The 27,710-nt window shown below is 43.7% G+C and overlaps 1 protein-coding gene across 2 annotated transcripts in view; it reads right to left on the bottom strand.

Annotated features, from left to right (window-relative positions):
• PARVB (parvin beta) overlaps positions 1-27,710 on the bottom strand; it is a 52,154-nt gene that overhangs the window by 11,874 nt on the left and 12,570 nt on the right. Inside the window, exons 1-7 of one of the 2 annotated variants that reach the window (XM_069003383.1) lie at positions 21,209-21,315; positions 18,685-18,774; positions 16,735-16,805; positions 10,132-10,234; positions 7,113-7,253; positions 6,640-6,755; positions 901-959 (exon numbers count right to left, since the gene is read on the bottom strand). In XM_069003383.1, the coding sequence (XP_068859484.1) occupies positions 901-959; positions 6,640-6,755; positions 7,113-7,253; positions 10,132-10,234; positions 16,735-16,805; positions 18,685-18,774; positions 21,209-21,245 (617 nt within the window). In that variant the 5' untranslated portion in view covers positions 21,246-21,315. Of the gene's footprint in view, positions 1-900; positions 960-6,639; positions 6,756-7,112; positions 7,254-10,131; positions 10,235-16,734; positions 16,806-18,684; positions 18,775-21,208; positions 21,316-27,710 lie in introns of those variants that run through there. The other variant, XM_069003382.1, reaches the window with a different exon arrangement.

Raw genomic sequence — 27,710 nt, 5'->3', positions numbered from 1 at the left:
AGCCTGCAGATTACATCTTGCAAACCACATCTGGACGAGAGCACAAGCTCACTGCATTGTTCAAGGGCATAGGAGAGAGGGGAGGAATTTCGGCCCACAAACCTGAGCCAGAGCTCTGATCCTACAAAAACCACTACAGGACCTTTAATGTCCACACAGAGACGTTATGATCTCATTTCTGAGTGCTTCCATCTGAAAGATGTTCCCCACTAAGCACCACATGGTGCTTCATTTATCTTCAAAGCCACGGGAAGCTGAGCCAACTCTACAGGGAGCCAATACACTGATAAACTGAGGGACGGCTCATGTAAGCCCCTCTTAGAAGAGCTGCCTTCAGGCCATGTGAAGGAAAATCTCAGCTTTCAGCTGAAACCCAAATGCATTGTCTAGCCTTTCCCTTATAAAAATGGCTGTAAAAACATAAAGCAAAGTAATCTGGTGCAAAAACTGGAGAGGGAAGAGGTTTATTTATTTGTTTTTGCTGAGCTTTTCTCCCCTTACAGTTTTAACCGTATCACTTCAGTTTTGAGAGGTATGTTGAAGAATTGCCTTTTGTCAAACTAATTCTTCCCCAAAATATCTACATATTAGCGCTTCACTTGATAGAGAAAACAGTACTAAGCAGAAAGCAGATATATATACCTACGTCCTGTAGGCAGGGGGAAAAAAAGGCTCACAAAAGTCACTTTCAGTTAAAAACTTCTAAGACACAAGACTTCTAAGTGTCCAGAGGACACTTCTCCCTTGTAGCATACTGCCAGAGACCAAGTCATTTCCATATAGTTAAAAAAGCACCACATGAAGGGATTTCATTAATTTAGCAAGGAAAGAGGAAGATGAAACTTCTCTCTCATCTTTAGAAATGGTCTCACATCCTGCACCGAAGCGTTTTGTGCTTACTCTGTTGTGGTCGTCAGCTCCTCCGAAATGTGAGTGGTCTGAAGGAGGCCTTCACGTTTCTGGAAAGGAAGAATGGAATTAGCAAAGGAGAAGCTCATCAGGGGCTCATTCAGCATCTTTCAGAACACCAGAGGGCAGAACTGGATGAATTCACTAAGTTTCACAGAGGCAGAGGTGAAACCACTGACACAGGAGGATTCACTCCCAGAACAGGGGCACTGATCAGGCCGACAGCCAAAGGGATGTTTGGGAAATGTATTTATACACCTATATTTGCAGCCAACTACTCACTAACAATTCTCCTCAGACCAGAGTCAACATCATGCCTAGAACACAATTTAGAGTTTGTCAGCCCGTCTGAGATCCCCACAGGGCAGCTGCTCACGTCACGGTGTCAACCAGCAGTTTGCCACATCTGGCAGCCTGACTCTTCTGGGACTGAAATGACACAGGTGGCTGTTCCCAGGCCAGGGCTCCAGAGTGCTGGCACAGCTCTCCTAGAGCAGGCATGGCACTGGGGCCACTGCCACACACCTGACAGGGACACATCCTCCAAGGAAACACAGGGAGCACAAAAAGCTCAGCTAATGACTTCGCAGTGAATAGTATCTCCCTGACACTGGATTGTCTCTCCTTGGCATAATTTTCTGCATGAATAAGGAGTCTCTACCCAAGAGAAATAGCACATGTTGAGACTCCATTTCAAATCACCTCCGAGGCTGGCAGTGCTTTCATCTGAGTGAAAAGCTTGCTTAACATCTCCATGGGTTCCTTTCAAAACTATGCCTGAATGGAGGAATTTATTTCCTCCCTTCCCTGTGCTCAAAAAGCTGACAGAAAGAGCCCAAATCTCAGCAGCCATCTAGGAACCAGGTCTGTCAGAATGACTTAGGGGAGGGTTAATAAAGCTTCCTAGCTCAGGTAAGCAGGGAAGCCACCCCCCAGGCACAAGTTCTGCACACTTGTACCATCTCAATTGTTTTCACCAGCTGAAGCCCAAGCAAGAACTTATTAGGGAAAACAGCTTTGAGGAGAAACACATCCTTCCCCAGAAGCAGTGTGAGAAATGAGATCTAAAAATCAGCAAGAGGGACTCCTGCCCCTCCACTTCCTACTGAAGAAACGAAGGCAGGCAGACCTGCTGGAAGGGAGGGAGCCTGGCTGGAGGCATGGGGGGAGCTGTTACAGCTCCGTGCCCGATGGGGCCCTGGGCTGGGTGCTGCCAGCTGGCCACATCTTCACATCCCTCACTTCCCTATCACACCTCTATCTCATCCTGCTCCCCCGAGGGAGCCATGGGAATGGTGCCAGGAGGTTTGGGGGAAAAGCCAGGATGACAGCATGGATGGAAAAATGAGGAAGCATCTGACAGGGCAGTATTTTCCTGCATACAAAACAATGCTGTCTTTATTCCATCCCACCACGTCTCTGCTTTATTAACACAGGGCTCGGGACCTTACAGGCATCCTGTACCCCAGGGAGAAGATGCTGTAACCTGTGAACAAAACCTCAGTAAGTGATGACTAGTGAGTAATGCCTCCAAGTGCCTGATAAGAAAGAGGAATGGATTCCAACACTGGCTCCCCAGCTGGTGGAAAAGGAAGCACTGCCCCCACTCCCAGGCAGCTGAGCATGCTGCTCTCACAGCAAGCCTAGGTCCCCTGACCTTGCAATCAAAAAGCAAATGTCATTCCTTGATAGCACTTTGATTCCTTCCACCACTGGCACCAGACACATTTATTCTTCATCCTGCCTTGACTCTGACCTTTCAGTCTGCAACTCAGACTAGAAGGGAATTACTGTAAAAACACCCCAGATCTCCCAGCAGCACCAAGGTGGGGCATGCTGCAATTTTAAGAATAAGGCTGAGGCAAGCTAAGCATAAAAGATGACAGTTCCTGAGCCTTGTAAAAATAACCAACACAGTGAGCCTCAAGGACAATTTTTCCACTTCATTCTGAGAACTTTTTTGTTTTCCTGAATTAGGGTGTTTCGTCACCATGCAAGCTTACATTTTGAATAGCAGGCAGTAGAGTCAGCTGGAAAATCTCAGTATTTTCAGTTCTCACTGGAAGCACCACTGAAACCAACAGTTTCTCTCCTCCCTGCCCTCACTGAGGAGGGCTGGAATGACAGGCATGTGTTGAGTGACACCAGCATTAAAGCAGGTATCACCCTAGACTCTTAACTCAGCACTTAAAGTAGCTACTCACAGGATTTTAATTAGAAGGCCCACCTAAACCCGTGCTCTGCTGGGACCCTTCTTGAATAACTTGGGCATATATTGCCATGGTCACCCAATTTCCTATTTCACACAAAGAAACCAGAAAGGAAACTAATTCTGGAGGCTGATTTCGAAAAGGCTTTCAAGTTACTTCCCAGTAACTACATTTCAGGAACTCTGCTCTTGAGAGGGGCTACATCATGGAGGCCATTATGAAATAATAAAAACAAAAGGGTTTTTCCACTGGGTTGGTCTTTTAGTTGTTCCATATAATACAGAAAGACAGATAGATAGGTAAAGGTTCTTCCTGCCAAGGAAGGTAAAACAGGAAGTCATCTCCAAAATACTTGTGGGTTTCTGAGCAAACTGAACCGTGCAGGACCAAAAAAAGGATAGTGCATTGTTTGACAGATCCAGACTAACTACAGATCTTTCTCAGACTCAAAATCAACTATTTTAAATAAAAAAAAAATATATATATATACAGCAGCTTAAGAAAGTCTCCCTCTGACACCTCAAGATGTTAAATGAGGAGAAGAATTTAATGGAAGGGCAGAATCACCACTGAACTGTGGAGATCTGGATAAATACTTTCCATGTAGCACAGTGCTGTCATATTATCTCACTTTAAGGATCAGGACAGTGAAAGTAGAGAAAAAAAGAGCCCACAGCACTTACACGAGCTCATAAGGTGTCCTGCATTGCTCTGGGATGGGCTGTGGAGATGCACACAACTTGGCTGAGCAGTAACTTGCTAAACCAGTTTATTTTCATGGTGTAAGCACAGTCCTTTTGGGGAAGAAGCACCTCGGGGATCTGCACAGTGTGAGGACAGTTTAACAAGTGGATAAAGATAATCAAAGTCAACCACAAAAATGAGACTTAGCTAGTTTTGAAAATTTCAGTGTGGGTGTGTTCTTGCACCATACTCCCACAGCATCTTGCATGGTTTTCTTGCTGCAGGGTCAGTTCTGAAAGACTTGCACAGAAGTCTCTTAACAAACTGTTTATTAACCCCTTCAAATGTATTTCCAAGCAAAAAGAGGCATTTAAAAGAGAACCTCTCAGTTAACACCTTATGTTAACTGTGATCTAGTTTGACAGAACCCTATTCATTACTGGGATATGTAACCAGAGATCATTTAACAACAAATTGGTAATAATAGCAATAATCTTCTTAATAGTAGTTTCCTTACGTGGATTAGGAACAATATTAACCTCATCACCATTCTGTTTGCCATTAGTATAACAAAGCTAAACAAAATGCATTTAAAGAGATGTGTTACAGAACCAGCATGTATTTTTAAACTAGATTATGGACACTGAACTACAAAAATTCAGCTTACCAAACTATAAGGCAAAAGTTCTCGTTCCAGAACAAACATGCTCTGTCTCATACCACCCCTTGCTTTCCATTTAAATAAACAAAGCTGGAGAGTTGCAAGCTTTTCCTAGCAGCAGATTAGGGGCTGAGACAAGCCTCCTCTTGCTCGGGGCCAGCTGCAGCCAAGACCATCTCCAGGACTCCAGGCTCTAGATCCAAGAGCAAGAGCCTGTAGGATTTGACTTAACTCCCACTGTACCTGACACCTTCAGGCACTCCCTTGGGGACACAGGTGTTACTCTCTCTCTCATCCCTAGATTCTTGTCAGCCTTCATGTCACCCTGTCATCCTAGTCTCAAGATCCAGGTACTCTGGTGAACCAGATGGTGTCTCCTCTATATCCCTCCAATAGGAAAAGAAGTGAAAACCTTCTCCACAGCATTTCCTCTGCTGGGGAGGTGGAGGGTTCTGAAGCTTGAACTAAGGACAAGGAAAAGGAGGCTTTACCTCTCTATCTAATGTTTTTTCCTGACTTTGCAGTTACAGAAGACACTTCACTGTACTGGGTAAAAGGAGGTTTCTAACATCAGGGTGTAAGAGAACTGCTGACCAGCTTATATTTACATATTCCTCCTTCTCTTTCCAAGACAGTCAAAAGAAAGTTAAAAAGAAATCAGTCTCCTATTTACATTCATGTTACCTTATAACTAACTCACTGTTGTTAAGTTCTGACTTCAGTTCTGAAAGAACTAAAGCAGTTCAAAATCACCTCCTGTAGATAATACACACATTTATTGTGAACCAGGGAGTATCCGTCAATTTCTCATTTAACATCACACCCTGAACCTCTAGAGCATCCAGGCAGGCAGCCTGGAAAACACCATTACTTAAATATAAAGCAAAATGGGGCTCATCTAATCAACCCCCCTGCATCTTGTAAGGGGATCCAAGTTTTCAAAACAGGGTGTGGGATCACTTTATCTTCTTTATTCTTGACAGGAAACTCACTGCAGCCTGACAGCTGGAACAGTAAATGGCACTTGCAGAGCGAGTGCCACAGCAAACAGGAGCAGAGTGCCAGCTGGAATGCATCTGCCTGGGGTTCAGCAGCTGGGAGAAAAACTGGCTTCCCATGTTACAGATATGAGAAGCTTTCACTGGGATGGAAGGCAAGGATAAAGCAGAAGTACAGATGCTTGAAAGTTGAGTCTTTGTAGAGGGAAAGGAAATGGTCGACACCAAGCAGAGAAAGGAATAACTAGAGCAGTATCTAGGGCAGGGGGGAAGCAGTCAGGGTTCCTTAGGTCAGATCTCTTCTCCATATCTAAGGAAAGCTAACAAAAACACAACACTGTGAAAAATGATGAAAGTCTGTCAGGCCCGCCAAGGAAAACAACATGTCTAAGTCTGCACATAAAGTCATTGGGGAAAAACAACACTGCTAACAAGCATTCCAGACTAGGGAGATTCTAAGAGCTGAAACTCCTTCCTGTGCTGTTGAAGTTTCAATGGCTTCTCTACAAAAAATGCATAGCAAGAAAAAATGTACTGGAGTGACAAATGGCAGGCCCAATGCTCCCTTGTACAAAATCCCATTGCATACTTCCAGCTTGCTATTGCAGGAGCAAAGGCTGGCCCCAAACCTACTAAAGACGTGCTGTTCTTGGGGTCACACGTAAGCACATGCAATCCAAAAACGCATTCCCATGGGTGTGGTGGCCTGTTAACCCCCTGACTCTGTATGTTCCCCCTGTTCCCTCCCTAGCCTTGGCTGCTCCCTTGGTTTCTCCCTGTTGCCTCCTGTACCCCAACCCTGCCCAGGGACAAAACCCTCCCGCACCCAGACCCCGTTGTCTCTCTACCTCTGAACATTGAGGGGACAAGATGTGATTAAAGCCATCTCAAACCCTCCTGAGAGACCCTTCTCTGCCTTCTTTACCCCCCCTGCGCTGTAACGCTGCTGGCTGCCAGAGCCAGATCCGAAATGGACTCCGGGATGCGCCTGATCGCACGGCCCTGGGAAAGCCTCGCTGAGCTCGCAGGGAGCAGCAGCCTGCTAGGCAGAGTCCAGTGGTTACAACACATGAGCATGGGACTCACTAAACAACTGGGACACATTTTCTAAATGACAAGAAATGGGAAGCCCAGGACTGCACAATCCATTCTGTTCCTCCCAGGAGCTGGTACTCACCCGTACAACCACCACTTGCACTGACACATGCTCAGGCAGCCGGATGGGAGCTCGGAAATGCATTGCCAAAGCGACCAGAAGGTGAAGAATGGAAATCAGATTCTTGCCATGGATGGCTGCAGGGAACAAGGGAAATGAAGCAAGTAAAAGGATACTGAGGCGTTACTTTAAGCAAACAGCTCTGGGGGAAAAGGCAGCGACAAATGCTTTTGGTCAACACAGTCTTTTTATCTTTCTTCCTCTTTTTCCTGAATTAGTAAGGCCTACAGTGTAACTTCACAGGTAGCAAAGCCTGGATTCAGCCCTTCCTTTAAGCTTAACTTACAACTCCAAACCCTCTCTGCTCAACACAGACAGGCAGACCCAACCACTTGCTTCTCACTGCTCTGGAGGATACTGGAGAAAAGTGCTCTTATCAGACTTCCTAAGTGACAACAAACTTTCTAAGACAGAAAATATAACAGAGTCCTTACAGTCAACATTCCACTTGATTGTCCAGCCATGGGGTCGGAGTAAATCATGGACAGCTTCCAAGACCGTCTGCAACTTCTGCTTCTGACCAATTTCAGATTGTGTCACCTCTGCCACATTCAGTTTACGGTCAGCCAATTTTTCTGCATTTGGAAAATAAATGAAATAAATAAATAAAAAGGACAGGCAAGACCAGATTAAACTGTGTGGGAATAACAAGCACAAACCACTGGAGTCCACTGGAACTTTTCTAAGATAATTCTTTTCCTTGGAGGGAAAAATAGCTGGAAGTAAAACTTTCACCAGAGCGTGTCAGTTCCAATAAAAATGTGACAAAACTGGTAAAGTCTAGCTGAACATGCTCATCAATCAGGTGTCAAAATATGTAACAACTTTCAGCTAGACATCAAGCTAGCAGCAATATTAATTATGCCTCCCAATTTCTTTCACTGCAGAAAAGCATTTGGCACAACACAGCTTTCACTACGCAAGGAATCTGCAGAGGTGTACAGGACTTCTTTTAAAAGTTAGTTTAGGACAAAAAATTGGAAATATTTTGTGTGAACATTTACTTCAGCTTGATAAGGTTTATTTCAGGTTAGCTGAAGGTATGAATTTAAGCTAAAGCACATTTTGCATCCTCAAACCCTCAAGACTCATATGACCCAGGATTAGCGCAGTGGAACTAATTTAAAAAGTAAGTTGGTACAATCTTGTCATGTTGTTGACATTGTCACATCATAGTTGATTACTTCCAAAATGAAATCATGCAGGAAAATGTGTAAAATTCCACTACTAACATTTCAGTTCTGTTAACATAATATAATTATTTGTGGCCAAAGTTGTAGAAAAGTCATTCTTCTCTTCCTCTGCATTGTGGCCCTTGCAAAAGAGACAGGAGCTAAAATTCTCTAAAAAAAGAAAGAGCAGGGAGCTGAGGAAGGTGGGGTAGAGCCCTCCAGCCATCAGAGCAATGGGAATAGCTGATCTCTGTTCTCTCTCCACACCCATGAAAAATGTGGCCAAACTCACTGTGCTGATCCGTCCAGGAGGTCAGGTCAGGTTGGCCATATTCCAATTATACACTATTCCACTCTTTAAAACAAAAAAACATGCTTCACCAAAACTGCTTTCACAAAATGAGGTGCTAAAGAATCTAAAGATTCTTCCAGAAATGTTTCAGAGTCGTCAAAACCTATCATTCCAATAATGGATATATTTCTGCTCTCAAGTTCAAGACATGCTTCTTCTGGATGTTTTATCCAGCTGAAGATATCTATTTATTTTTTCAAAGTGGCAGCAATATGAAAGTAGTACAGTAAGCCAAAGAGAAAAGACTTGCAGGTTATCAACTAATAAATACTCTGAACATCCTTACTGTTTCTAGCAATCTAAAGTAGGGAAATTTTAATCAATATTATTTTATCAAGATTACCAAAACAAGCAAATTAATTTTTCAGTCCCATGTTAGGGCTTCTACCTATTCTCAGCCCAGGTTAGCTGTCAGTCAGCAAACAAATTTATTTCCTTTCACACTGGAATCTTCTGTACCAAGCCATTCCAGCTTCTCTGAGTGGCACTACTTGTCCCTTGCTAAATTAACTAAACAAGGAGATCCACCTCGATCAGTCATTTGCTAGTATCTTGTTTCAAACTGCTTCAGCATCAGCCCAGCAACAAGCTATTGTCCTTAACCCCTTTTTTTTGGGCGTGGCTATCAAGACAAAACACCTTTCACCCAAAATAAATGGTTAACTACCACTTGAAGTTAATTTCTCCAGGCTGAGCCCCTTTCCCAGCTTCCTCAGCCCCTCCTGCTGCTCCAGCCCCCTCCCCAGCTCCGTTCCCTTCCCTGGACATGCTCCAGCCCCTCAGTGTCTTCCATACACACCCATGTAGGTACAACTAAGCACCTTCTAAATGTCTGCAGGCTTGAGGCTGGAGCCATGGCTGCACAGGGAGCGTGAGGAAGCAGTGATACCTGAGACAGCTGCAGTGAAACCCACTGCCAGCTGCAGAAGCAGAGTTGTGAAGCATGCTATGAACTACTGGATTCCAACAAATATTCCCCAGCTAAAATTACCTGCACAACGCTGATCTGCACCACATTTGGAGGCTCCTGGCTGCAGTCTAACCCACAAGTGTTAAAAGTACTCTTGTTTCATTCCTCAAGTTGTTATTTTTGAGGGGTTTCAACTGCACGTGAAGCTAATTGCCATTAACCAATTTTAAGGCTTGTGGATGTTCATCCAGACACCTGTCATTTAAGGGGCACATGCAGAAAATCCAGCAAGTAGCACCCATCAGCACCAGGTCCTCCTGCCCCACTGTGACACACACCCCTGACAGCCCAGCCCACTCTTGAAAACACAGCAGAAGTGAGCTGAGGGCAGTCTGGCTAAGAAACTGTGGATTTACATGGGACTGGAAACCTCAAGCCTCCTTGTTGGCTGAAAGCATCCCCATAAATCACTTCATTATCACAAGTCTACTCCACTATGCTTCCTGCATCAACACACACATTGCAAAGATGGAAGGGGGCTGCAAAATCCCAAATTCTCAACTGAGTGTATCCCCTCATGTCATTCACACGAAAGTGCACATTTTGAGCACATACCTGCTGCCATGCATTCCCTTTTTCTCTTTTTCCCCCCAAAAGTAATACTATCAGGACCTCAAAGCAGCTCTCAGCCCAACAGCTTTCAAAACCAAACCATACTGACAAAATTTTGCACTGCATGGCTTCTGCTTGGCACCATAAACACAAACCTCTTCACTCCTTTTCTACCCTATATTTCAGCTGTCTGGACTACACTTAGTCCATGAAACAGATACCTAGGAATCATCTGGATTTCCTCCCCTCTCAGAAGGCAGCCTGAGGAGAACAGATGGAGAAGCTGAGGCTGCAGCTTTCAGTGAAATCAAGCATCTCCCTGAGATGTTGAGTTACTGCACAGACCTGCTGCTGTGTGGAGGAAGAGGTTAATTTTGGGCCCTTCCAGTTCTCTTGTGTGAACTCACCCAGCAGCTTTTGCAGCACCTGCCCATCATAAAGGTCCTCTTCAAGTTGTTTGACAATGATTCTCTCCTCCACCAGCACATCATTAATCCAGTCAATTAGAACCTGCAAGCACAGAAATAGGAGGCAAATGTCTAAAACCAACTGAAGTATGTTCCTTTCATTCAAGGCAGTAATCAGGAATATAAAATATGTGAAGTGCAAGCATATTTATGTATTTCCAAGTTGCAGAGATAAGACTTGAATGTAAAAAAAATATAATAAAAGCATCTCATTGTCCCCTATTGTTTTTAATTCTGGTCTTGACAACAGGACAAGGCATTTTATCCCCAGCTATTGCAGAATACAAAAGTCCAGAATTAAGATCTTGGTCAAATGGGTCTGATAATCATTTTAAAATTTTAACAGTTCCCATATGTTGACTACCATAAAATCATTCAGTCACACGTGAAACAGGAATGAACATAAAGAACTTTTAAAAAGAAAAGGAACTGAACTATGTTTTCCAGGTGCCAAAGATAATAATTTCCAAAGAGTTACAGGAAAACAAGCCTTGACTGAGGCTGGTAGTAGTGCTGTCCTCCAATTTATTACTTGGAAAATTAAATTGTTTTCACAAAAATAACACAGTTCTGTGGGAAGAGACAAAATGTTAATTCCTGCTACGTCCTTGGTTCTATAAGAGGAGAAGAGTATTGCCAATCACAGATGTGAAAAATCCATTAACCAGAACCACCTAAAAACAATAAGCTTCATTTAAAGATTCTGCAATCTTTAATTTGCATCATATAAAGTTGTGGATTCTTTAAATTCACTTTCTGCTTAGACCCCATATTTCTGCCTCTTCTTGGCAGCTGTGATGGCTGAGAAAGTTCTGGGGTTTTAATAAACAAGAGATGGTAAAACAAAAGCAAATGAAAAAATATATGCAGGCTTGCAGTGGAAAACACCCACCTTGGGAATCCTAGGGAACACAAGCATTTGAATATGTTGGTCACGAGGACATTTAAGTTATTCAGCCTGGCTACTGATGTTCATTCAACCTAAAAACCTCAAATAAATTTGGCTAGGCTTAGTGACTGTGAAAAAGTTTACAATCCTAACATGAAATACTAATGCTTCATGTACCTCTAGTCCGTATCTTTAGTACTTCCAAAGCATGCTGAAAATATGCAGGGCTCAAAGTCAGCTCTAAAAATAGGGACAGCAAGTAAGTGGCAAATTTTAGCCAAGTGATTTGGCAATTGCTCAATCCATGGAAAGCAAGGATCAGCATCAATGCTCACCTGTGTAAATCACCTTTGCCCTCTAAGCTGTCCAGAGGGCACAATAAGAAAAATGACTCCTCCAAAGACCTGTCTTTGAAAATAAAGGTTTTCTGATAAGTTATTCACTATTCAGTATCAGCAACTTGTGTCAGAAGTGTTCTTCCCTCACACATGAACAGGAAGAGGGGAGGTGATTGAAGACACGTGGATACACAAGGATACTGCAGCAGCAGCAGCAGCATCACCCCACTGCTCCCCTGTGACAAGTCAGCAAAGAATTACCACAGCTGGAAGCCAATGAGAAGCACAATATTATCTTTCACCTCAAAAACTTCACCAGTGATACAGAAAAAGTAGTCCTAGATAACAAGACATCATCCAGAAAGAGATTTTCACTTAGACATCCGTAGAAAATCAACTGAAGAAACCAAAATCCTAAAAAGTTTAGACCTTCCATGAGATTTATAGAACAAACTTTCAAAAATTATCTGAAGCTCAGTTGAAAATATCATTTAATAATCAGATCCCATTACAGTCCCTGTAAGAAGAGGCTGGACTTCAAGAAGACCTCAAAAGCTTTGTTAAAGGAAGATTCAGGATGCTAAACTATTTGAAGCCATTAATAAACATTTTATTTTGTTTGTCCTGTGCTGAATGGTATTGAAGTCAGAATCTAGAAAATGCCAAGGATTTAAAATTGAAGAATAAAACATAGGATCCAACATCCCGCTTCCAAGAGTACAGATACACAGGAAACACAGGTATAAGGTCTTAAAAAAGGAAGATACTTACACTGTGTGCTAATTAAACGTTTCACAAAAATTTAGCACAGAAAAACTTTAGGCAAAAGAGAGACACAAATTAAACAGGTCTAGCCGTACTTATTTTATTATTTTAATAGTTTAGTACCTCAATCAAAGAAAAGCATTTCAAAGAATGTTCTAACTTCTCTACTATTCAGACTACAACTCCAGCTCCACTAGAAAAAATTAATTTGCAAAGTTAAAGAAACCAATCCAGGTGGGGTTTTTTTTAACAGCTGTTGAAGACTGGAAAGTACTGTAATTAAAAAAATCCCAAGCCTTTCTTGATTTCTTGATTGTGTCTTAATTAGAAGCCTGGAAAAAAATTCAGCACAGATTTTTTTTTTTTTTTTAACTTTTACAGAGGAAACACCACATTGCTTATTGAAACAAGCAAGTGCAGAAATCCTTTCTGACCCTGCTCACAGAAAGTCAGCTCTCTGCAGCTCTTTGTAATTTCTCCTTCATGAAAAGGCAGAAGCAGGAAAGATTCAATAACCTGAATGCCTGAAAATTCTAACAGCCTGACACAGGCACACTGGTGCTTGGAGGGAAGCAGACAAGACCTTTTCCTATGCATGGAAAGATACTTAACCTTGATCTGTCTGGTCTCACACTCCTCTATTCATTCCTTCATTCCTGTGCCTGCACTTCTTACAGCTAGAGCTCAATATTGCAATTTGGGCTCATAAAAAGCTGCTTTTCTATAGCCTTCTATAATATTTGGGGCTAGTAGTGTGGTTTTAAAAATTGAATATGATATTCTTATGTCCTCACAACCATGCCTGACATTTCATGCATATCTGCACTCATCTAAAGCACTTTTGAACTGGGCCAAATGCTCAGACACACAGACTCGTAGCTGTAAAAATTCAGAGGTCAAGGGCATAAGGACCCCACAGTCACCGCTGTACAGCAGTGAAAAAAAATGCAAAACAACACAAAATACATGAACACATCTGGCACAACGGGAAAACAGGAAGCCCAGCCACCAAAAACAGCACAGAAAGAAAATCCTGGCTTCAATGACCCACTTCCCCTCAGCTTCTGGGAGAATTAGGAAGCAGAGATCAAAGGTATAAAACTGGCTTCAGGGCTGAGCATGAAAATTATTAGCAAAAATTCCTATTCAGGCCTCTTGACTAAGCATTGGCATCCTGTAACCAAGGGGAAGGCTTCTTGCTGCCAAAAGCAGATCTCAGAGCATTTAGGGAGCTCGGTTTCATCTGGTCACATGTGAGAAACCACATTCAAAGGACAGTGGCTTCGTTTTGGTTTTCTCTTCACCTCATAAATCTAAAAAAGCCATAAAACCAGACATGGGAAAAGCTGGTATCTTCCAGGACAGTGAATGTTTTACTTTTCAGGCAGTGTCTATAACGGCAATGTTTGGATCTGCATAAAGTTTAGATGAGTCTTTTAATGGCTAGAAGTTGTTGCAGTTATAAGCCAATCCTACAGAAGTGCTTGAAGGAAGGAAAAGCACCTTACAACTGTGGCTTGCTGCCTTTTGTCAAGGCACTTTCAGATGGGACCCAATTCTTGCACACAGATGTTCTAAAATTTTGCATTCAATTAGCAGAAGCTCTTTTTCATATTCTTCCTACTGAAATACTGAAAATGAGCAAATATTGGCCAATGAATAAAATAAGCTCACATATTTCAGACACTAGAAATGGAGCATTTTGTGAATACAATATTTATACATACATATAAATAGAAACAATAACTCATCTCTCTTTCCCTGAGCTGAATTTTTAGCTTTAGGTCTGTTCATCCACGTACCAAATTTTGATTACACACAGGACAAATGAAGTGAGTTTAAAAAAGCTGCTGGCCACAGAGGGAATTTTGTTGAACACTTCATCCTGATAGATTGTAACTGTTTTTAGAAAACTGGCTATGGTGGTAACAAACAACACTTCCAGGCATATTGTTTTTCATTTGGGCAAGAAGACTTAAAGCAGGTATTTTCACATGCCCAACTAAGAAGCCTTCAACAAGGAGTTTCTCTGTATATTTGCTTTACTAAGAGTGAGGAATGAGGCTTTTTGTTGTGTTTTTTCATCTGCTGGTCTCTGTACTACCACAGTGCTGCACAGTCTGTCCCTCCAGAGTTACAAAGGCTCTGTCAAAATCACTTCCAAATGCCCAATCCACAATGCATACAATTCCTATGGCATGAGGTCAGCAGAAATTAAGCCAACATTTGGTGGGGACAAAGAGGTACTAAAGCAGCGTCAGCAGCAGATATCTCTGCTGCTTCTTTGCACTGAGATCCATTTACCCCACTGCATGTGACTGGCAGGACAGAAACACTCAGCATCAGTGATGGCAAGCCATTGGCATGTCTAACCCTGGTGCTGAAAGAGATCTGGGCTGGCCCCAACGAAACTGAGTCTCTGCCAGCTTTGAAAAGGCATGAGGCTCTGCTGATGCTATTGGCACATTCTTCTCTGAGGGGAAAAAGAGAGAAAGAACCACTTGGAACTACAAAAACCTCCGTCTATTCAAGTTCCCACTCCTCACTAGTCCGTGGAGAGTTCTCTTTTCAGGCTCTGGGGGACAGACACTTTTCTGCTGGCTGGGTTTCTAAAGCACAGCAATTCTCATCCAGCACTGGGGCTTTGGAAAATGTTATTAACCACCAAAGAACAGAAAATGAGGAATAAATTACTCATTTTTTTGCATTATCCAAGCTCTGCAATATAAAATAAGTTTTGCCAACAAAACTCAAACCTCTCCCTGGCTCATAGATTCACACCACGACAGTGTGAGCTCACACCAATGCTGCTGAATCTCTAAAAACTCTAACTGCTGAGAGGTATGCAAGTTGTTAGCAATTAGCTAAATTACACAGGCACTCCACAGAACACATCTCTCCTTTGAGGATGATCCCAAGGAAACAAGCTCCAGTTCCATGCTGCTCCCTGCACCAGGTGATCCCATTCCATTGGGACCTCTCTCCTTGCGCAAGTGTAAACTGGCCTAGTGACCCCGAACCTGATTGTGCAATGCACTTAAACATATCCTCGAGTGCTGTTTTGGCCCTGATTTTCATTCCTCCTGGAGGTTTTCAGGTTTTTAATCTGAAAGAATATAACCTTGCTGGACTATGACATCCAGGGAAGACTCAGAAACTTGTATTAAACTCAGCAGGACAATTCACAATTTAAAAGCAATTGTGGTTTCAGTATCAAGTCTCCTGAATCACAGACTACATCTGGTTCCTCCACTGCAGAGACTCTTGTTCAGCTGATAATATCACTGCTCCAGTAGCAGAGAAACCACATTACATTCTGAGAGGGTGATGCAAGACCACTGCACTTTGGAGAGGATTAATGGATTTAGGTACCAACAAAGAAAGAATGTGCAGCCACTTAATTCAAAGCCACAACATACTCCTGGTGAATTAGAACAGCAGAAATTTGAGCACAGCTCCTTGCTAAACTCAGCCTGATGTGGTTTTGTGATGCTAGGCACATTATTGCAGTGGTAATAACAGATCACTGGGCTTGTTTTAAAGATGTAGCAGGTGAGCAGTTTGCTGAGGCACTCGCTGAAGCAGTTCACTTTGGGGAAGCAGCCAGGGTGCGTCAGGTTTCCAGCAGGGAATATGCCCCAGCTCAGCCCCCTCTCTGTATATGGTATGCATTATCCAAAGTTTTCATATCCACACAGACAGAGCTGTATTGTCATTTCCAAGAAAAATTATTTTTACAGTTCTTTTAAAGAAATAAAGGGAAAGTGTAGTGGGAAGTATAATAGCAGCACAAATACCTTTTTGAAAGAGAGCACACTTTTTCAGGCTTGCCATCCCTTCTCCTCCTGCTTGAGCTTGCACCATGTTAATCCCAACAACTTTCTGCATAGAAAAGGTTCTCCTAAACACAAGTCCTTCAAGATCGAATCCTCTGTCATGCCAGGCAGGAACTATGGGCACTGCTGAGTCAGGAAGTCTCATTTAACATCAGCACATCTGGGCACACCCTTGGGCAGGTGTGTCCAGTGACGAGACAGAGTCAGAACCACCTGTCCCTGACCCAGCACACAGGTAAAAACTGAGAGCAGAATGCAGGGCAAGAAGAACCTCAGTTCCAACTTTCCCATGACACAAGACGTCCCCTCCTTGTCCCCTAACATTTCAGTGCTACTCTTTCTTCTCCTGAAACCTCACTAATGTTTTCCAAAGCTCCTTCCCAGCTTTCACAAATAGAAGGAACCTACATTTTGTGTGCAGGGACTGCAGACAGACTCAAGCCAAGCACTGATCCTTGCTGTGATCATCACAAGGATAGAAATGGACAATGGAGCTTTACTCCACTACTCCACAAGCATCTGACATTCAGCCTTTCCTTGTCCCTCTCACTGTTGCTTTTAGCCTTACCTTGTTGTTGACCTTCATCTCAGTTTTCACAGCTGTTTTCCAGTAACAAGTTGCTATTCCTCAACTGTGTTCTTGGGTGACCAGCTTATAAATTACTTCAGCTCACTAGTTAAAAGATTTGAAGAAGGACAAAACTTTATTTCCTACCTTGATCAGTTCCTTGAACTTGGGGTCTTCTTTTGAGTTAGGATCGATCATAGTGCGTTCCTCATTCTCCTCTGTTCAAGTAAAAGGGGAAACCTTAGCGAGATCCACTGCAAATGTGCACTGCTGAAACTGCAACAACTCCTGACCATGAAGGGGCTTGTCAGCTGATCGAGAAATGGCACTGCCTACTCATCCTCTTAGCCAGGGGATGTCCCATGACCCAAGTGTCCGGCAATTTTAGAGACACACAGAAAGATTACACAGCCCCACTTCCCTAAACCAGGATTGTTTTCACTGACCTTCCCCTGCTCGGGCCCTGCCATATGTAGAGTGCTTCAGGAAAATCCCTGTCCTCATATGAGGCATGTTCATAGTAACACACCAAAAACCCCGTGGACTACTTTTCTCCTCCTCTTCAGTTTAACTTCTATTTGAAAACACCTGTCCCAAATTACAGAACCTAGAAGAGTATAATGAGCTTAACACACTACACTCAGTGCAGCTCTGAAATTTGGGCTGAGAGTTTGTGCCTCCACCCTCTGGTTTCCTCAAAACTTGGTCACAAATGTGCTCCTGAGTGCAGGAACTCCTTAACCTTCAGTTAAGCTTAAGAGAGAAAATTATCCTGCTTTGTATCAGCTGTACTGGTGCATGGGGGAAGAACATAAAAGAGACTTCCCAGGTGTAAAGTCTTCTATTTCTTCTGCTGATGAGATGAAGATGTGTGAGAAGTGCTCTCTAACAGCCAGAAGGCAGGCCACGTGCAATCCTATTTTACTACTGATTGCTCAATTCTTTCTATCAGGACAACAAAGGAGGGGTTTTGGTATGCCCACTGGTCAGGCCATTGTCACACTGCTCAGTGGGACCTGGCAGTGACCAGCCTACAGTGACTTTCCACTGCAGTGCCAGACTTCACTGCTGTCAGATGGGAAACATGGTACATCCTGGACACAAGACTGACTACACACTATTTAATAACCAGTATCTAACTGCTTACCTTAGTCTTCACCCATACATTTGGGGTCAGTATTTTCCAGGGCTCTTCATTTTTATTAACAAACAAAAATAAGACCATGCTGTCTGAACACACTCAAAAAATTTCCATAAACCAATGAAAAAACCATGAATTCTTTTGCTGCTTTCCCCCCTCCGTTCCTTTAGTTCCTCATTACTGCCTAGGGTGAGTCAGGCAGTCCATTGTAAGGAAGTGACACCCACTACACACCCAAAACACTAACCCTGAGCAGGACTTGACCCATAACAGTACATGATTCACCACAGAACTTGGTTAACATTCACTGGTGATCATGTCTTTGCAGGACAGGCCTTCAGCAGTAGTCCTGCATCTTCTAAAGGCATCCACAGCTTTAGTGGTATCCAGAAGAAATCACTGGAGACACTCCTGATCCAGACATATCGACACAGAGCAACCCAACACTTTGCCCACATCTTAGAAAAAAAGTACTTTGCATTTCCTACTACTCTCCTAATCAGAAAATCCAAATGACTAACACTTTTCTGGTTTTAATTTACTGCTTTATCATTTGTCTTGATGTTTGATTTACAGTTTCATAATTAGCTTGCTTCAGCTAATTCTGTAGATTAAGAGACATAAGGCCAGGAAAGACAAAAGCAGTTTATTTCAACAAGTTTTAAACCCTTTTTGCTATTAAATTATGCTGCTGCTCTTGTAGGGCCTCAGAGGGAAGAAATGGGATGGAGGGATGGACATGGGAGGCAGTCCATAAACCACCTTGCTTGGCACTGCTTTTCAAACTCCATTTAGCCTTTCTAATTTCTAGTCTACAAGTACCATGCAACCTTTTCCAGTTGTCACTTCCAATCCTTTCAGTTCCAGCTGGGCAACCTGCATTCAGCAGTGAAGCCCTGATGTGGGGGCCAGAGTGGCCCCCTTCACAAACCATCTCTGCAGCATGAAAACTTTACCTAATAGTGTGTCTTCTGGATGGATGTCCACGGTGCTTGGGTTCATCGGTGCATTGATGGCATTTTTACCTTCTTCTTGGAGGTCACTCACTGGATAGAAGGAAAAAAACCAAAAAAGAGTGTAATAAATGCACAGTTGGTGTCTATGTAGGGGGCTTGGGGACAGTGTTCATAATAAGAGACAACATCTGGTAGATCCATTTCAGAACAGGACGGCAGTTTATGGCATGAAGAAGTGCAGCCACAGTGGAAAATAAAATTGAAGTAACATCCTTTGATAGCTTCTTATTTAACAGAGCTACCACACAAGTGGCTGGAAAATTTTATCAAGAAACCCAATTCTGTGGTAAGAACAAGCTCAGAGTGCTTGTTTCTCCAGAAGGAAGAGGTGGGAGCTTTGCCTGCAGGATGGCCCCAACCTAGAGCAGGCATCACAGTGTGAAAACAAACCCCTTTTCTGACAGCATGACCACCACTCATCACCTCCCTTCGTAACAGCAGAACAGGAGGAATCGCAACTTGCTACTGGCCTTATTAAATCCTCAGAGAATCCCAGGGAGACCTACCAAATAAAGGTGAAAAGGTATTTAATTCCAGCGTTGCCACTTGATAGAATAGATGTGCCATGATCTGGTGAAGACAAATCTGATTTTTTTTAAATTTTTTTTTTATTTCAAGCTCATCTTAAACTTACAACTCTCCTTTCCTTTGGGAAAGTCAGTAAAGCATGCTTCATAAATAAAATGGATGTTAAAATACTTCCCTGCATCCTGCCATATGGAAGGAACTAAACTTGGGGACAAACACTGAAGAGTCCTTCAGTGTTTTCACAGAGCTTGCCAGTAAGAAAAGCACCAGCACTGCTGTAACACTTCCACACTCTCCAAGGCACATCTCCCCTTAAACTCAGATAACATTTGTTTTAAGGTGTGATATTGAACTAGATGGATGTGAGATCCAAAGAAACCACAACAGCCCCATCTTTTCAGTGACAGTTCTGTGTAAGCATGAACTAAAATGACTTGTGGCAGCATTTGTGGTAGTGCAATCTCCTTTGGGAGGGGCCCAAGTCCCACACTCCTTTCAGGGAAAAGCAATTTCCAAATACACAGGTTTGCTAAGCAAACTTTTCTCAGGAAAGAAAAGAAGGAACAGTTAAATAATGGTCACAGTATCCCTTCAAGCTCTCCCCTTCCAGAGCAGTCACTATTCCCCTTTCCCACTGGAAAAACAAACCACAGGCTTGTCGTTTGCATGCAGTCTGAGAAGGTTACAAAATCCTGCATCAGAACTTGCTGTTTTCCTGCCTAATAGAAGTGGAAAAGACAGAGATTTTACTGCCACAGAGGAGGGCAGAGAACAAGAATACACTGCAATCCCCACTCCTTCCCTCACAGAAAACTGGAACAGGTGCTTAAGACAAGTTCACACATTTCTTAATTGCAGTCCCAAGAGGTTACTTAATTCTGGTTCACAGCATGATACTGAACACCACTAAAATCCTCATTATGAAGTGCAAGCAGCAAACCCCAGTCTCATATTATGATACCTGATGGTTTATGCCCCATGGTTCTCAACTGCAAACAGAAAGCAATGTCCTCAGGCTGAAATTTAACCTCCTGCATGAAGATGCTGGTAAATAAATTCTTAAAGTACCCCTTTTCTGCATTCCTTCTCATTTTCTTGAAAACGTCCACGAACAAAAAAGTCAGGGAGCAAGAAGGCCTCATGCAGCAGATCAAATCAGCTCTAACAACCCTTACCCAGCCCTGTTTGCACTGCTCCAAACTAGAGCTTTCTCACCCCAACAACTCCTACACTGTGATGCCACCAGGAGGCACAAAACAATTAATGTGGAAACCGAAGTTCGATTTTTAAAACTATTCTAGGACTGTAAGTGCCCAAACTTCAATTAAGTCAGACTTATTTAGGAACTACCAGCCTTATTTCTAGATGTAGCACTCTTCATTATCACAGCAGTGCTGTCATTCTGGGAATGCCAAGTGTTCAGAAAGTTCAGGGCATCGCTGTTCCCAATGCTCTGCAAATGCAGAGGAGAGCTGCTAAGTTCCTCTGGGCAGTGAATGCATGGCACAGTGTATGCATATGAACAAAATGATGCCAGAATACTTTTAAATGCAGCTAAACCAGATTTATTCCCAGAAGCTCAAATAAGGTGATGCACGTACTCTTTTAATATAAAAATAAAAATTATCATCTCTACTCTTCCTAACAAAAATACCTTGTTTCTGAGCAATTTACCAAAATGAAAGAAAACATTAATGAAAATTTGTGTATTAAGCCCCCATCCCTCATGCCATGAAGAACCACATAAAACCTTTGTGCTTGTCTTCAGACCTTGTGTAGCTGTGCCAGATCCCATAGGACCAAAACGCCCTCTCCTACCTCTGCCAGCAAAGCAAGGCTCTGCCAGCAGAAAGCTTCCCAAAGCTGCCTCCCAGGGAGAGCCCAGCACACCAGGTCCTCATGAAGAGATTCCTGCTACAAAGGAAGTGTTTCCTACCTCCTTTTTTGCGCCTCTTACACAGCAGTCCAGCCATCCCAGCCCCAGCAGCACAGACAGGCGAAGCCCATGGGGTGTCTGAGCGCTGACGGAGTGGCAGAAACTGGATAAGGGACTGCCACCTCCAGACTGCCAGACCCCCCTAATTTGGGCACAATGACACAGGAGCAGGCACTAAGATCAGCTCCCAGCTGCTGGGGACGGGGGGCCAGGAGGGAGGACACAGCACTTGGCTGTGGTCCCAGCCAGAATCCCTCCCTGTCCCAAGAGAGCCAAGCGCCTGCCTTGGCCCACCCTGGCTGCCTAAGAGCAGGCACCTCCAGGATGGTATTTTCCGTGCACGGAGCTTCCCAAGAAAGCCACCTGCACCCTCTGGTGAAGGCTCAGCTGGGTTTCCACAGCTTGCCCCAAGGAACACACAGGTTCACAGAGGCAGCATGCAGACAGGGACCTGCACTCAGGAACATGAACGTGCCAGGGCATTCCCCTCACCTGCAGCACTCCAGAAACCTTTCACACTGTGCTGGAACAAATGCTGAGGACTTTTTCCCTGCTCACTGCCCCCAGTATTTACTTATCACTGCTGAGCAAAGAAACAGAAGCAGGAACAGGAAACAGAGCCACAATGCTGGAAAGAAAAGAGAACCCACAAATGAGCAAGCAGAGGCAGTTAATAGGCAGGATGGAGCAACAGGTACATTTCTGAGAAGAACCCAACAGGTATTTTAATGCAAATTTACAACAAAGAATGGCTTTCAGCCCATGCTTTCACAAACCCAAAGGTACTGTACAAGATTATGGATATTAACAGATTGGCAAGTGCCAACCTCCTTGACTTGGTACCAATAGCAGTGGTTTTGCTGTGAGGTTTATACCAGAGCCATCCATGCAAGAGGCATTTGACTGGCAGAGCAGAGCTGTGCCTGTACAACGAGTTATAGTCATGGCAGATCCCACATAAGGTATTACTGCTCCTTCTCTGCCCAGTCACAGGGCTCCTTTCCCCTTCCCCTTCTCACAGGGAACACCTTCCCCCGTGGTGATGGTGCAGTTCTTTTGCTCCCTACCCGAGACTGGTGTAAAACACCTTTCTCTAAAGCCTGATCATGCCATTTCAGAGACCAGTCACTGCAACCCTGCAGCAGGGGAAGGCAGGAAGGGGTACGACACTGAGAACAGGCTAAAGGAGCATTGCTTAGTCCAGGTTGGCTTTCAGCAAAAACCATATGTTTTCCCCTGAAGTAGAAATTTAAATCCACATGTAAAAGGTCACTTCTCTACCAGTCCCCAAAAGCAGCAAGGGTTCCTGGCAGCCCTGCAATATTTTGACAGTCTCCTGGCAGTGTCAGCAGTCAACATGATTAAGTCACATTGGAAGCTGTGCTGGCCTTTCAAACAGATTAATAGAATGAGCAGATCACACACACACAGAACACAGCACTGTGTCTGTAAGCTGGGCAGGCTGTCCCAGAGCATGGGATTACAGGCAAACTGCACACAGCACAAGCAATTAGCTGCAGAAAGTTGGAAGTGCCACCAGAGCTGTCAAGGATTTCTCCAAGGCCAAGAGATGGCCTTTAAAGTCAGGAGGAACACTATAAAAAAAAAAAAAAAAAAAAAAAAAAAGAGAGAGATGCCCCAGCTTTCTCCTTTTTAAAAAATGAGAAAACTGATATCAGCAGCTTTCTACCTTCACTCTTAATAATTTTTAGTGTAATTTTAAAAGGTATCAACAACAGCACAGTTCACTTCAATCTCTGCCATTTGCAGCCTTGTTATTAAAAACTGACCACAAGCCCCTGCATCTTACAAAAACAGATGGTAAACGCTGCTTAATTTTAGCTCTGGTTATTTCTGACTGCAAGGCCGAATCCCACCCTGAAGAAAGCAGCAGCTGCTGTGGCACTGATCTTGGGTTCCTGTGCTTTTCTTTGCATTCAGCCAGTGCCCAGCACTGCCTGACCACAACTTTTACATGATGCACCTCCATCTCATGATGCAATCCTAACTTTGGAAGCTGTCAGGCTGCTTTGCTGTCCTTGGCTCCACTGCAGAAGATCCCTTCAGGTAACTTTGTCCTCCTCTCTGGTCGGAGCAGCACACGGACAGCAAATGTGCAATGCCCAGGTAACTCAAACTGCACAGGAAGCTCCCTTCCTGCCCCCAAATTCCTACTGCTTCCCAAGTTTCCTTCTTCTCACCAGAGCCAAACTGCAAGCAGCTGCACTTTTTCAGACAGTGACTCACCTGCCTGCTGCTCATATCCTTATAGTCCAGATCGCCACGTGCAAAATAGAAAGCCCACATTCAAGACCATTCTTAGCCCTTTCACACCAGTGACACAACCCTCATTCACTCACATCTCAGATGAGAACGGGGATACAGGACAAATCCCCCTGGTCAAGCAGCAAACCCTTGCATAAAAGATCAGGTATCAGCTGGAGCTCCCACTTTCCATGGGAGAAGTCAGACCAGAGGGCAACAAGTCCCTGAACACTCTGCAGTGCTGACCTCTTAACTTGCTCCTCTGCCTATCACAGGCCAACGCAGGCAGCCATGCACACAACAAATTTCCATCTGACAGCTAAAACTCTTACAAAAAGTCGTCCTCAAAACTGCACGCTTTCTGGGCACATTTAATAAAAGGCACTTTTAATAAATCTCGCAATTTCTAAGAAAAACTGATAAGCAGAAGGGCTTCAAAACCAGGCCCAAACATGCTGCTACACTGCACTCTTTTTATAGAGATGAACCACACACAGCTCAGTCTGCTACTGCATTACTAATCACTGCACATTTACAAAAGGCTCTCCGATCTTTTGGTAGAGGCTGGGGGAGAAAGACAAAGCAGCCATTAACTATAAAAGAGAATTAATAATCCCAGGCAGATCAAAGGCAAAGACTTGACCAAATCCACATAAAGGCACTGTATCAAGGGACTGCATTCAAAGCAGAACTATGGTAATAAAGCAAATTATTTATATGCCTCAGCAGACAAGGCACTCACAATGGCCAGACTGTGGTACATAAAGAAATGGAAAGATGTATAAAAAAAAGGGGAAAAGCAAAGCCAAAGGCAACTTTTAGGAAAGGGCTGTAATAACGCTTTTGGTTTAGTTGCAAAGACCAGGCCACATTTGCTTAAATGGATGTGTTAAAATTTACACAGGTAAGTGGTCTATTCTGTGCCTGCCAGAACAGAGATCTCCCCTTTATTTTTGCCAAAGGTAAAATATGTATCTAGCATGGTAACAGCATATTCAACACTTGAGCCAGCTGGAAATGTTTACGAGAAGCTTGGGCTTTGTTTCGTTTGCAAGGGTGAAATACTGCTTTTGTATTTTCACAAATGAGAATGTTCTTATCTTTCTAGGGAGTTGTTTGGGGGGTGTCTGTGAAAAGAAGATTTCCATTTTTTGGCAGTGACCCCTGTGATGAGATAGCCAGTATTAACACAGCTTCAGCTGTCCTGGCCTAGCCCTGCACACGGACCAGCACTGCTGAAAAGAGGCAGAACGGGAACAGGCAGAGATGCAGCATCTTAGGAGAGAGAAGCACTAAACAGAGAGCAGTGGCCATAAGAGGCTTTCAGCATTTGCAGCACTGGAAACTAAACACCAAAGCCATCAACAGCTCTAACACCCACTTACTAACACTGAACTGGGAATCCTTCAAAATTGGTTCTGCCAGGCATTAAAGCAAGATGCAGACTTTGACAGAACATACAGAGAGCTTTGGAACTAAAGCTGAAAGTCAAACATGGGATTCGTCATTTTGCTGTTTCTCATTTCTTTCATTATTGCCCTAAGCCAGTTACATTGCTGTCTTCATCAGGCACAGATCCATCAGGGCAAAGAGGCACTCAGACTTCATCTTGAGCCCCACCTGCCACTCACCCCTTCCTTTTGCGGGCATTAGTGGTTCCAGAAGCCACATTATGTCACAGAGTGAGGAAACTGTGTGTCTGAAAACTAGCCAGATAAGAAAGGGAAAAAAAAATAAAGTGAATTTTCACTGTGTGGACACACAAACAGTAATGCTGGGCAAAATTAATTAAAAGAGCCAACCAAAAAACTCAAACAAAACAAAAAACAAACAAACAAAAAATAAACAAACAAAAAAACCTCCACCCCCAACCAGCAGAAATACAAGTGTGGACAAGAATGGTGCTTTAAAGTATTTGTAAAGTTACACTTAAAAAGGTGTACAACTTAAAAAGATGGACAACTGATAGGATACAAGAGCAGATTACTGACCTGCTGACCTAGTCAGCTCTGCCTCAGTCTCCCTGCATTGCCCTTACAGTGGCAATCCCACAGCTTTGAAAATGGCACATCTTTTTAATCACCTTTTCTCGTGCCTGAGAGGTATAAGTACATTTTTAAGCAGCGACCAGCAACACAGTTCTGACATTCTGTTCTCCCTGCCTGAAATGGAGCAACACTCCCCTCCTCTAAAGTACCTACCCCTTACCCAGCTCTCCTAAGCACTAACATCACACCACAGCTACACAGCTTCTACACTCCAGGACATGCACTTCCTTTGTCCTGAACAGATTGCTTCAATCCCAAAATTTTTGACTGGGAAAAGCCAGGCAAGAACTGAAACTTGAGAGAACACTAAAAGCAGCCAGGGAAAGCTACACTCCTCCCTCTGCACACAAGCTCTACTTGAAGATGGGGAGAATGTACTTTCTCAGCCTCCCCCAGGCACAACTCCCTCCCTACACAGAAAGGGTCATTTCTCCCCACGAAGTAATGGTGGAGGGTTATGTTCTCCTAAGGACACTGCATGAGCACCAGAACAACTTCCAACTGAAAGGAGGATGTGGAGTCAAATCTGACATATGAGAGCAGAGGGAAAGACAAAGTCTGGTAAAAAAAGGAAAGGACTGAAGGAGACTTTGGGCTTGTGACCACTCAGAGTAGAAAACCTTCAAGGCCCTTTTCAATTTACTGCCATCCATTCTCCATGAAATACTGTGTTCTCCTAGAAAGTCCTTAGTGCTCTCTCAGGCTTTGGTGTATTCCCACAAGCAAAGCTGATGGGCACAAGCAGGTAAAGGAACAGCACCTTCATGTCTAGGAACTCAGCCCAAGATCCCAAAGGAAGCAGGTTGATTTCCACAAGATGCCAAGCACCAACAGGCTCCTTTAGCCAAAAGCAACTTCAGAAACCAGAATCAACTCACTGCTTAAGGTATCCATATTTAATGGGTCTAGTGAAAGCAAACCACCAAGGGAGAGAGAGCAGAAGCTGTCTGAAGCAGAGCTAACAGCATTACTCTGGAAGAAAGACATCCAATCCATTCATTCAACTCTCGTCTTCTGCACCGTGAAGAAATCTGAGAGAAAACAGCACTTCAGTTTACACCCTCTTACAAGCTCTACCTCTGGATCCCACAGACATCTAACCCTGCAGACTTTATCAAGCAGAACACTCAGCTTCAAAGAAAGTCACTACTGCAGCTCAGGCTAGCACATTTTACAAGTGGCCAGCTTTCCATTCCTCCACCAGCTTCCTTCCCCCTCCTCCACATGGTTTGACATTTCATTTGTAGGTAGATACGTGAATGAACCCCCCTTAGTTATCTGCCCAAACCACTTTTACCTGCCTCGGCCTCCTGCTCTCCCCCTATCCTTCACACAAAGGATGAACAGGTCACCACCACCACCACAAGTAATCTACTGTGCAAATATGAGAACATTTTATGCTGCTCACTCTTCTGGACGTGTCACGAGAAGTACAGAGTAACAGACTCACTTCTGAAGGCCCTGATGGCAGGTGAGCAGCAGCAGCAGCAAGGCTCTGTCTTCCACAGCTGACAGTACAGAGCACAGCAGCCAAACTTCAAGGGAATGGAAGGGAGGCTACAGATAGGACTTGCATTTCAAAAAAAGCAACTATTTTGCTCGTGCAACATGATTCTACAGGAAGAACAAGCCAAGATAAATGGTTCTGCCGACCACAAAAAGTGCACATGCCTCATTGCTGCAGCTGCCCAAATGTCACCCAGAAAGACAAGGAAAACCCTGAGAAACACTCACATACAGCAACTCTATTTGCAACACACACACTGAGAGTTTGGGATAGGCCATGCTCCAAACTAGAAGCTTTACCCTGAACACTCAACACACAGTTTTCAGTGTACCATATCCCGAGGTTGCTCATGCCCAGCTCTACCCTTCCTGTGTCCTACCTGCACTCAGGGCAGTAAAGCAGTGTATTAAAACTGAGATGAAAATCTGTGGAAGTAAATGCTACAAAATGTAAGGGAGTTTTTCTCAATGGTTTCCAGACATGTCATATGGGGGAAATTATTTTACTTGTTGCTTTGAGCATCAGAGGAGCCTGTCAAGACAAGCACTTCAGTGAAAAGCACTACAGACATCACAGTAAAAGTCTGGAACTCAGAGCCCACAGTCAGATAAAAGCCAGTCCGTGAAGGGAAGGTACAGTGGAGATAGTGGCTGCCATGAAAGCATTTAAATCTTTAGCTCTG

The sequence above is a fragment of the Aphelocoma coerulescens genome, chromosome 1A (genome assembly GCF_041296385.1).
Source record: "Aphelocoma coerulescens isolate FSJ_1873_10779 chromosome 1A, UR_Acoe_1.0, whole genome shotgun sequence".
Classification (NCBI taxonomy): domain Eukaryota; kingdom Metazoa; phylum Chordata; class Aves; order Passeriformes; family Corvidae; genus Aphelocoma; species Aphelocoma coerulescens.
Note: the sequence above shows the minus strand (reverse complement) of the source record. Positions and strands in the feature narration are given on the sequence as shown.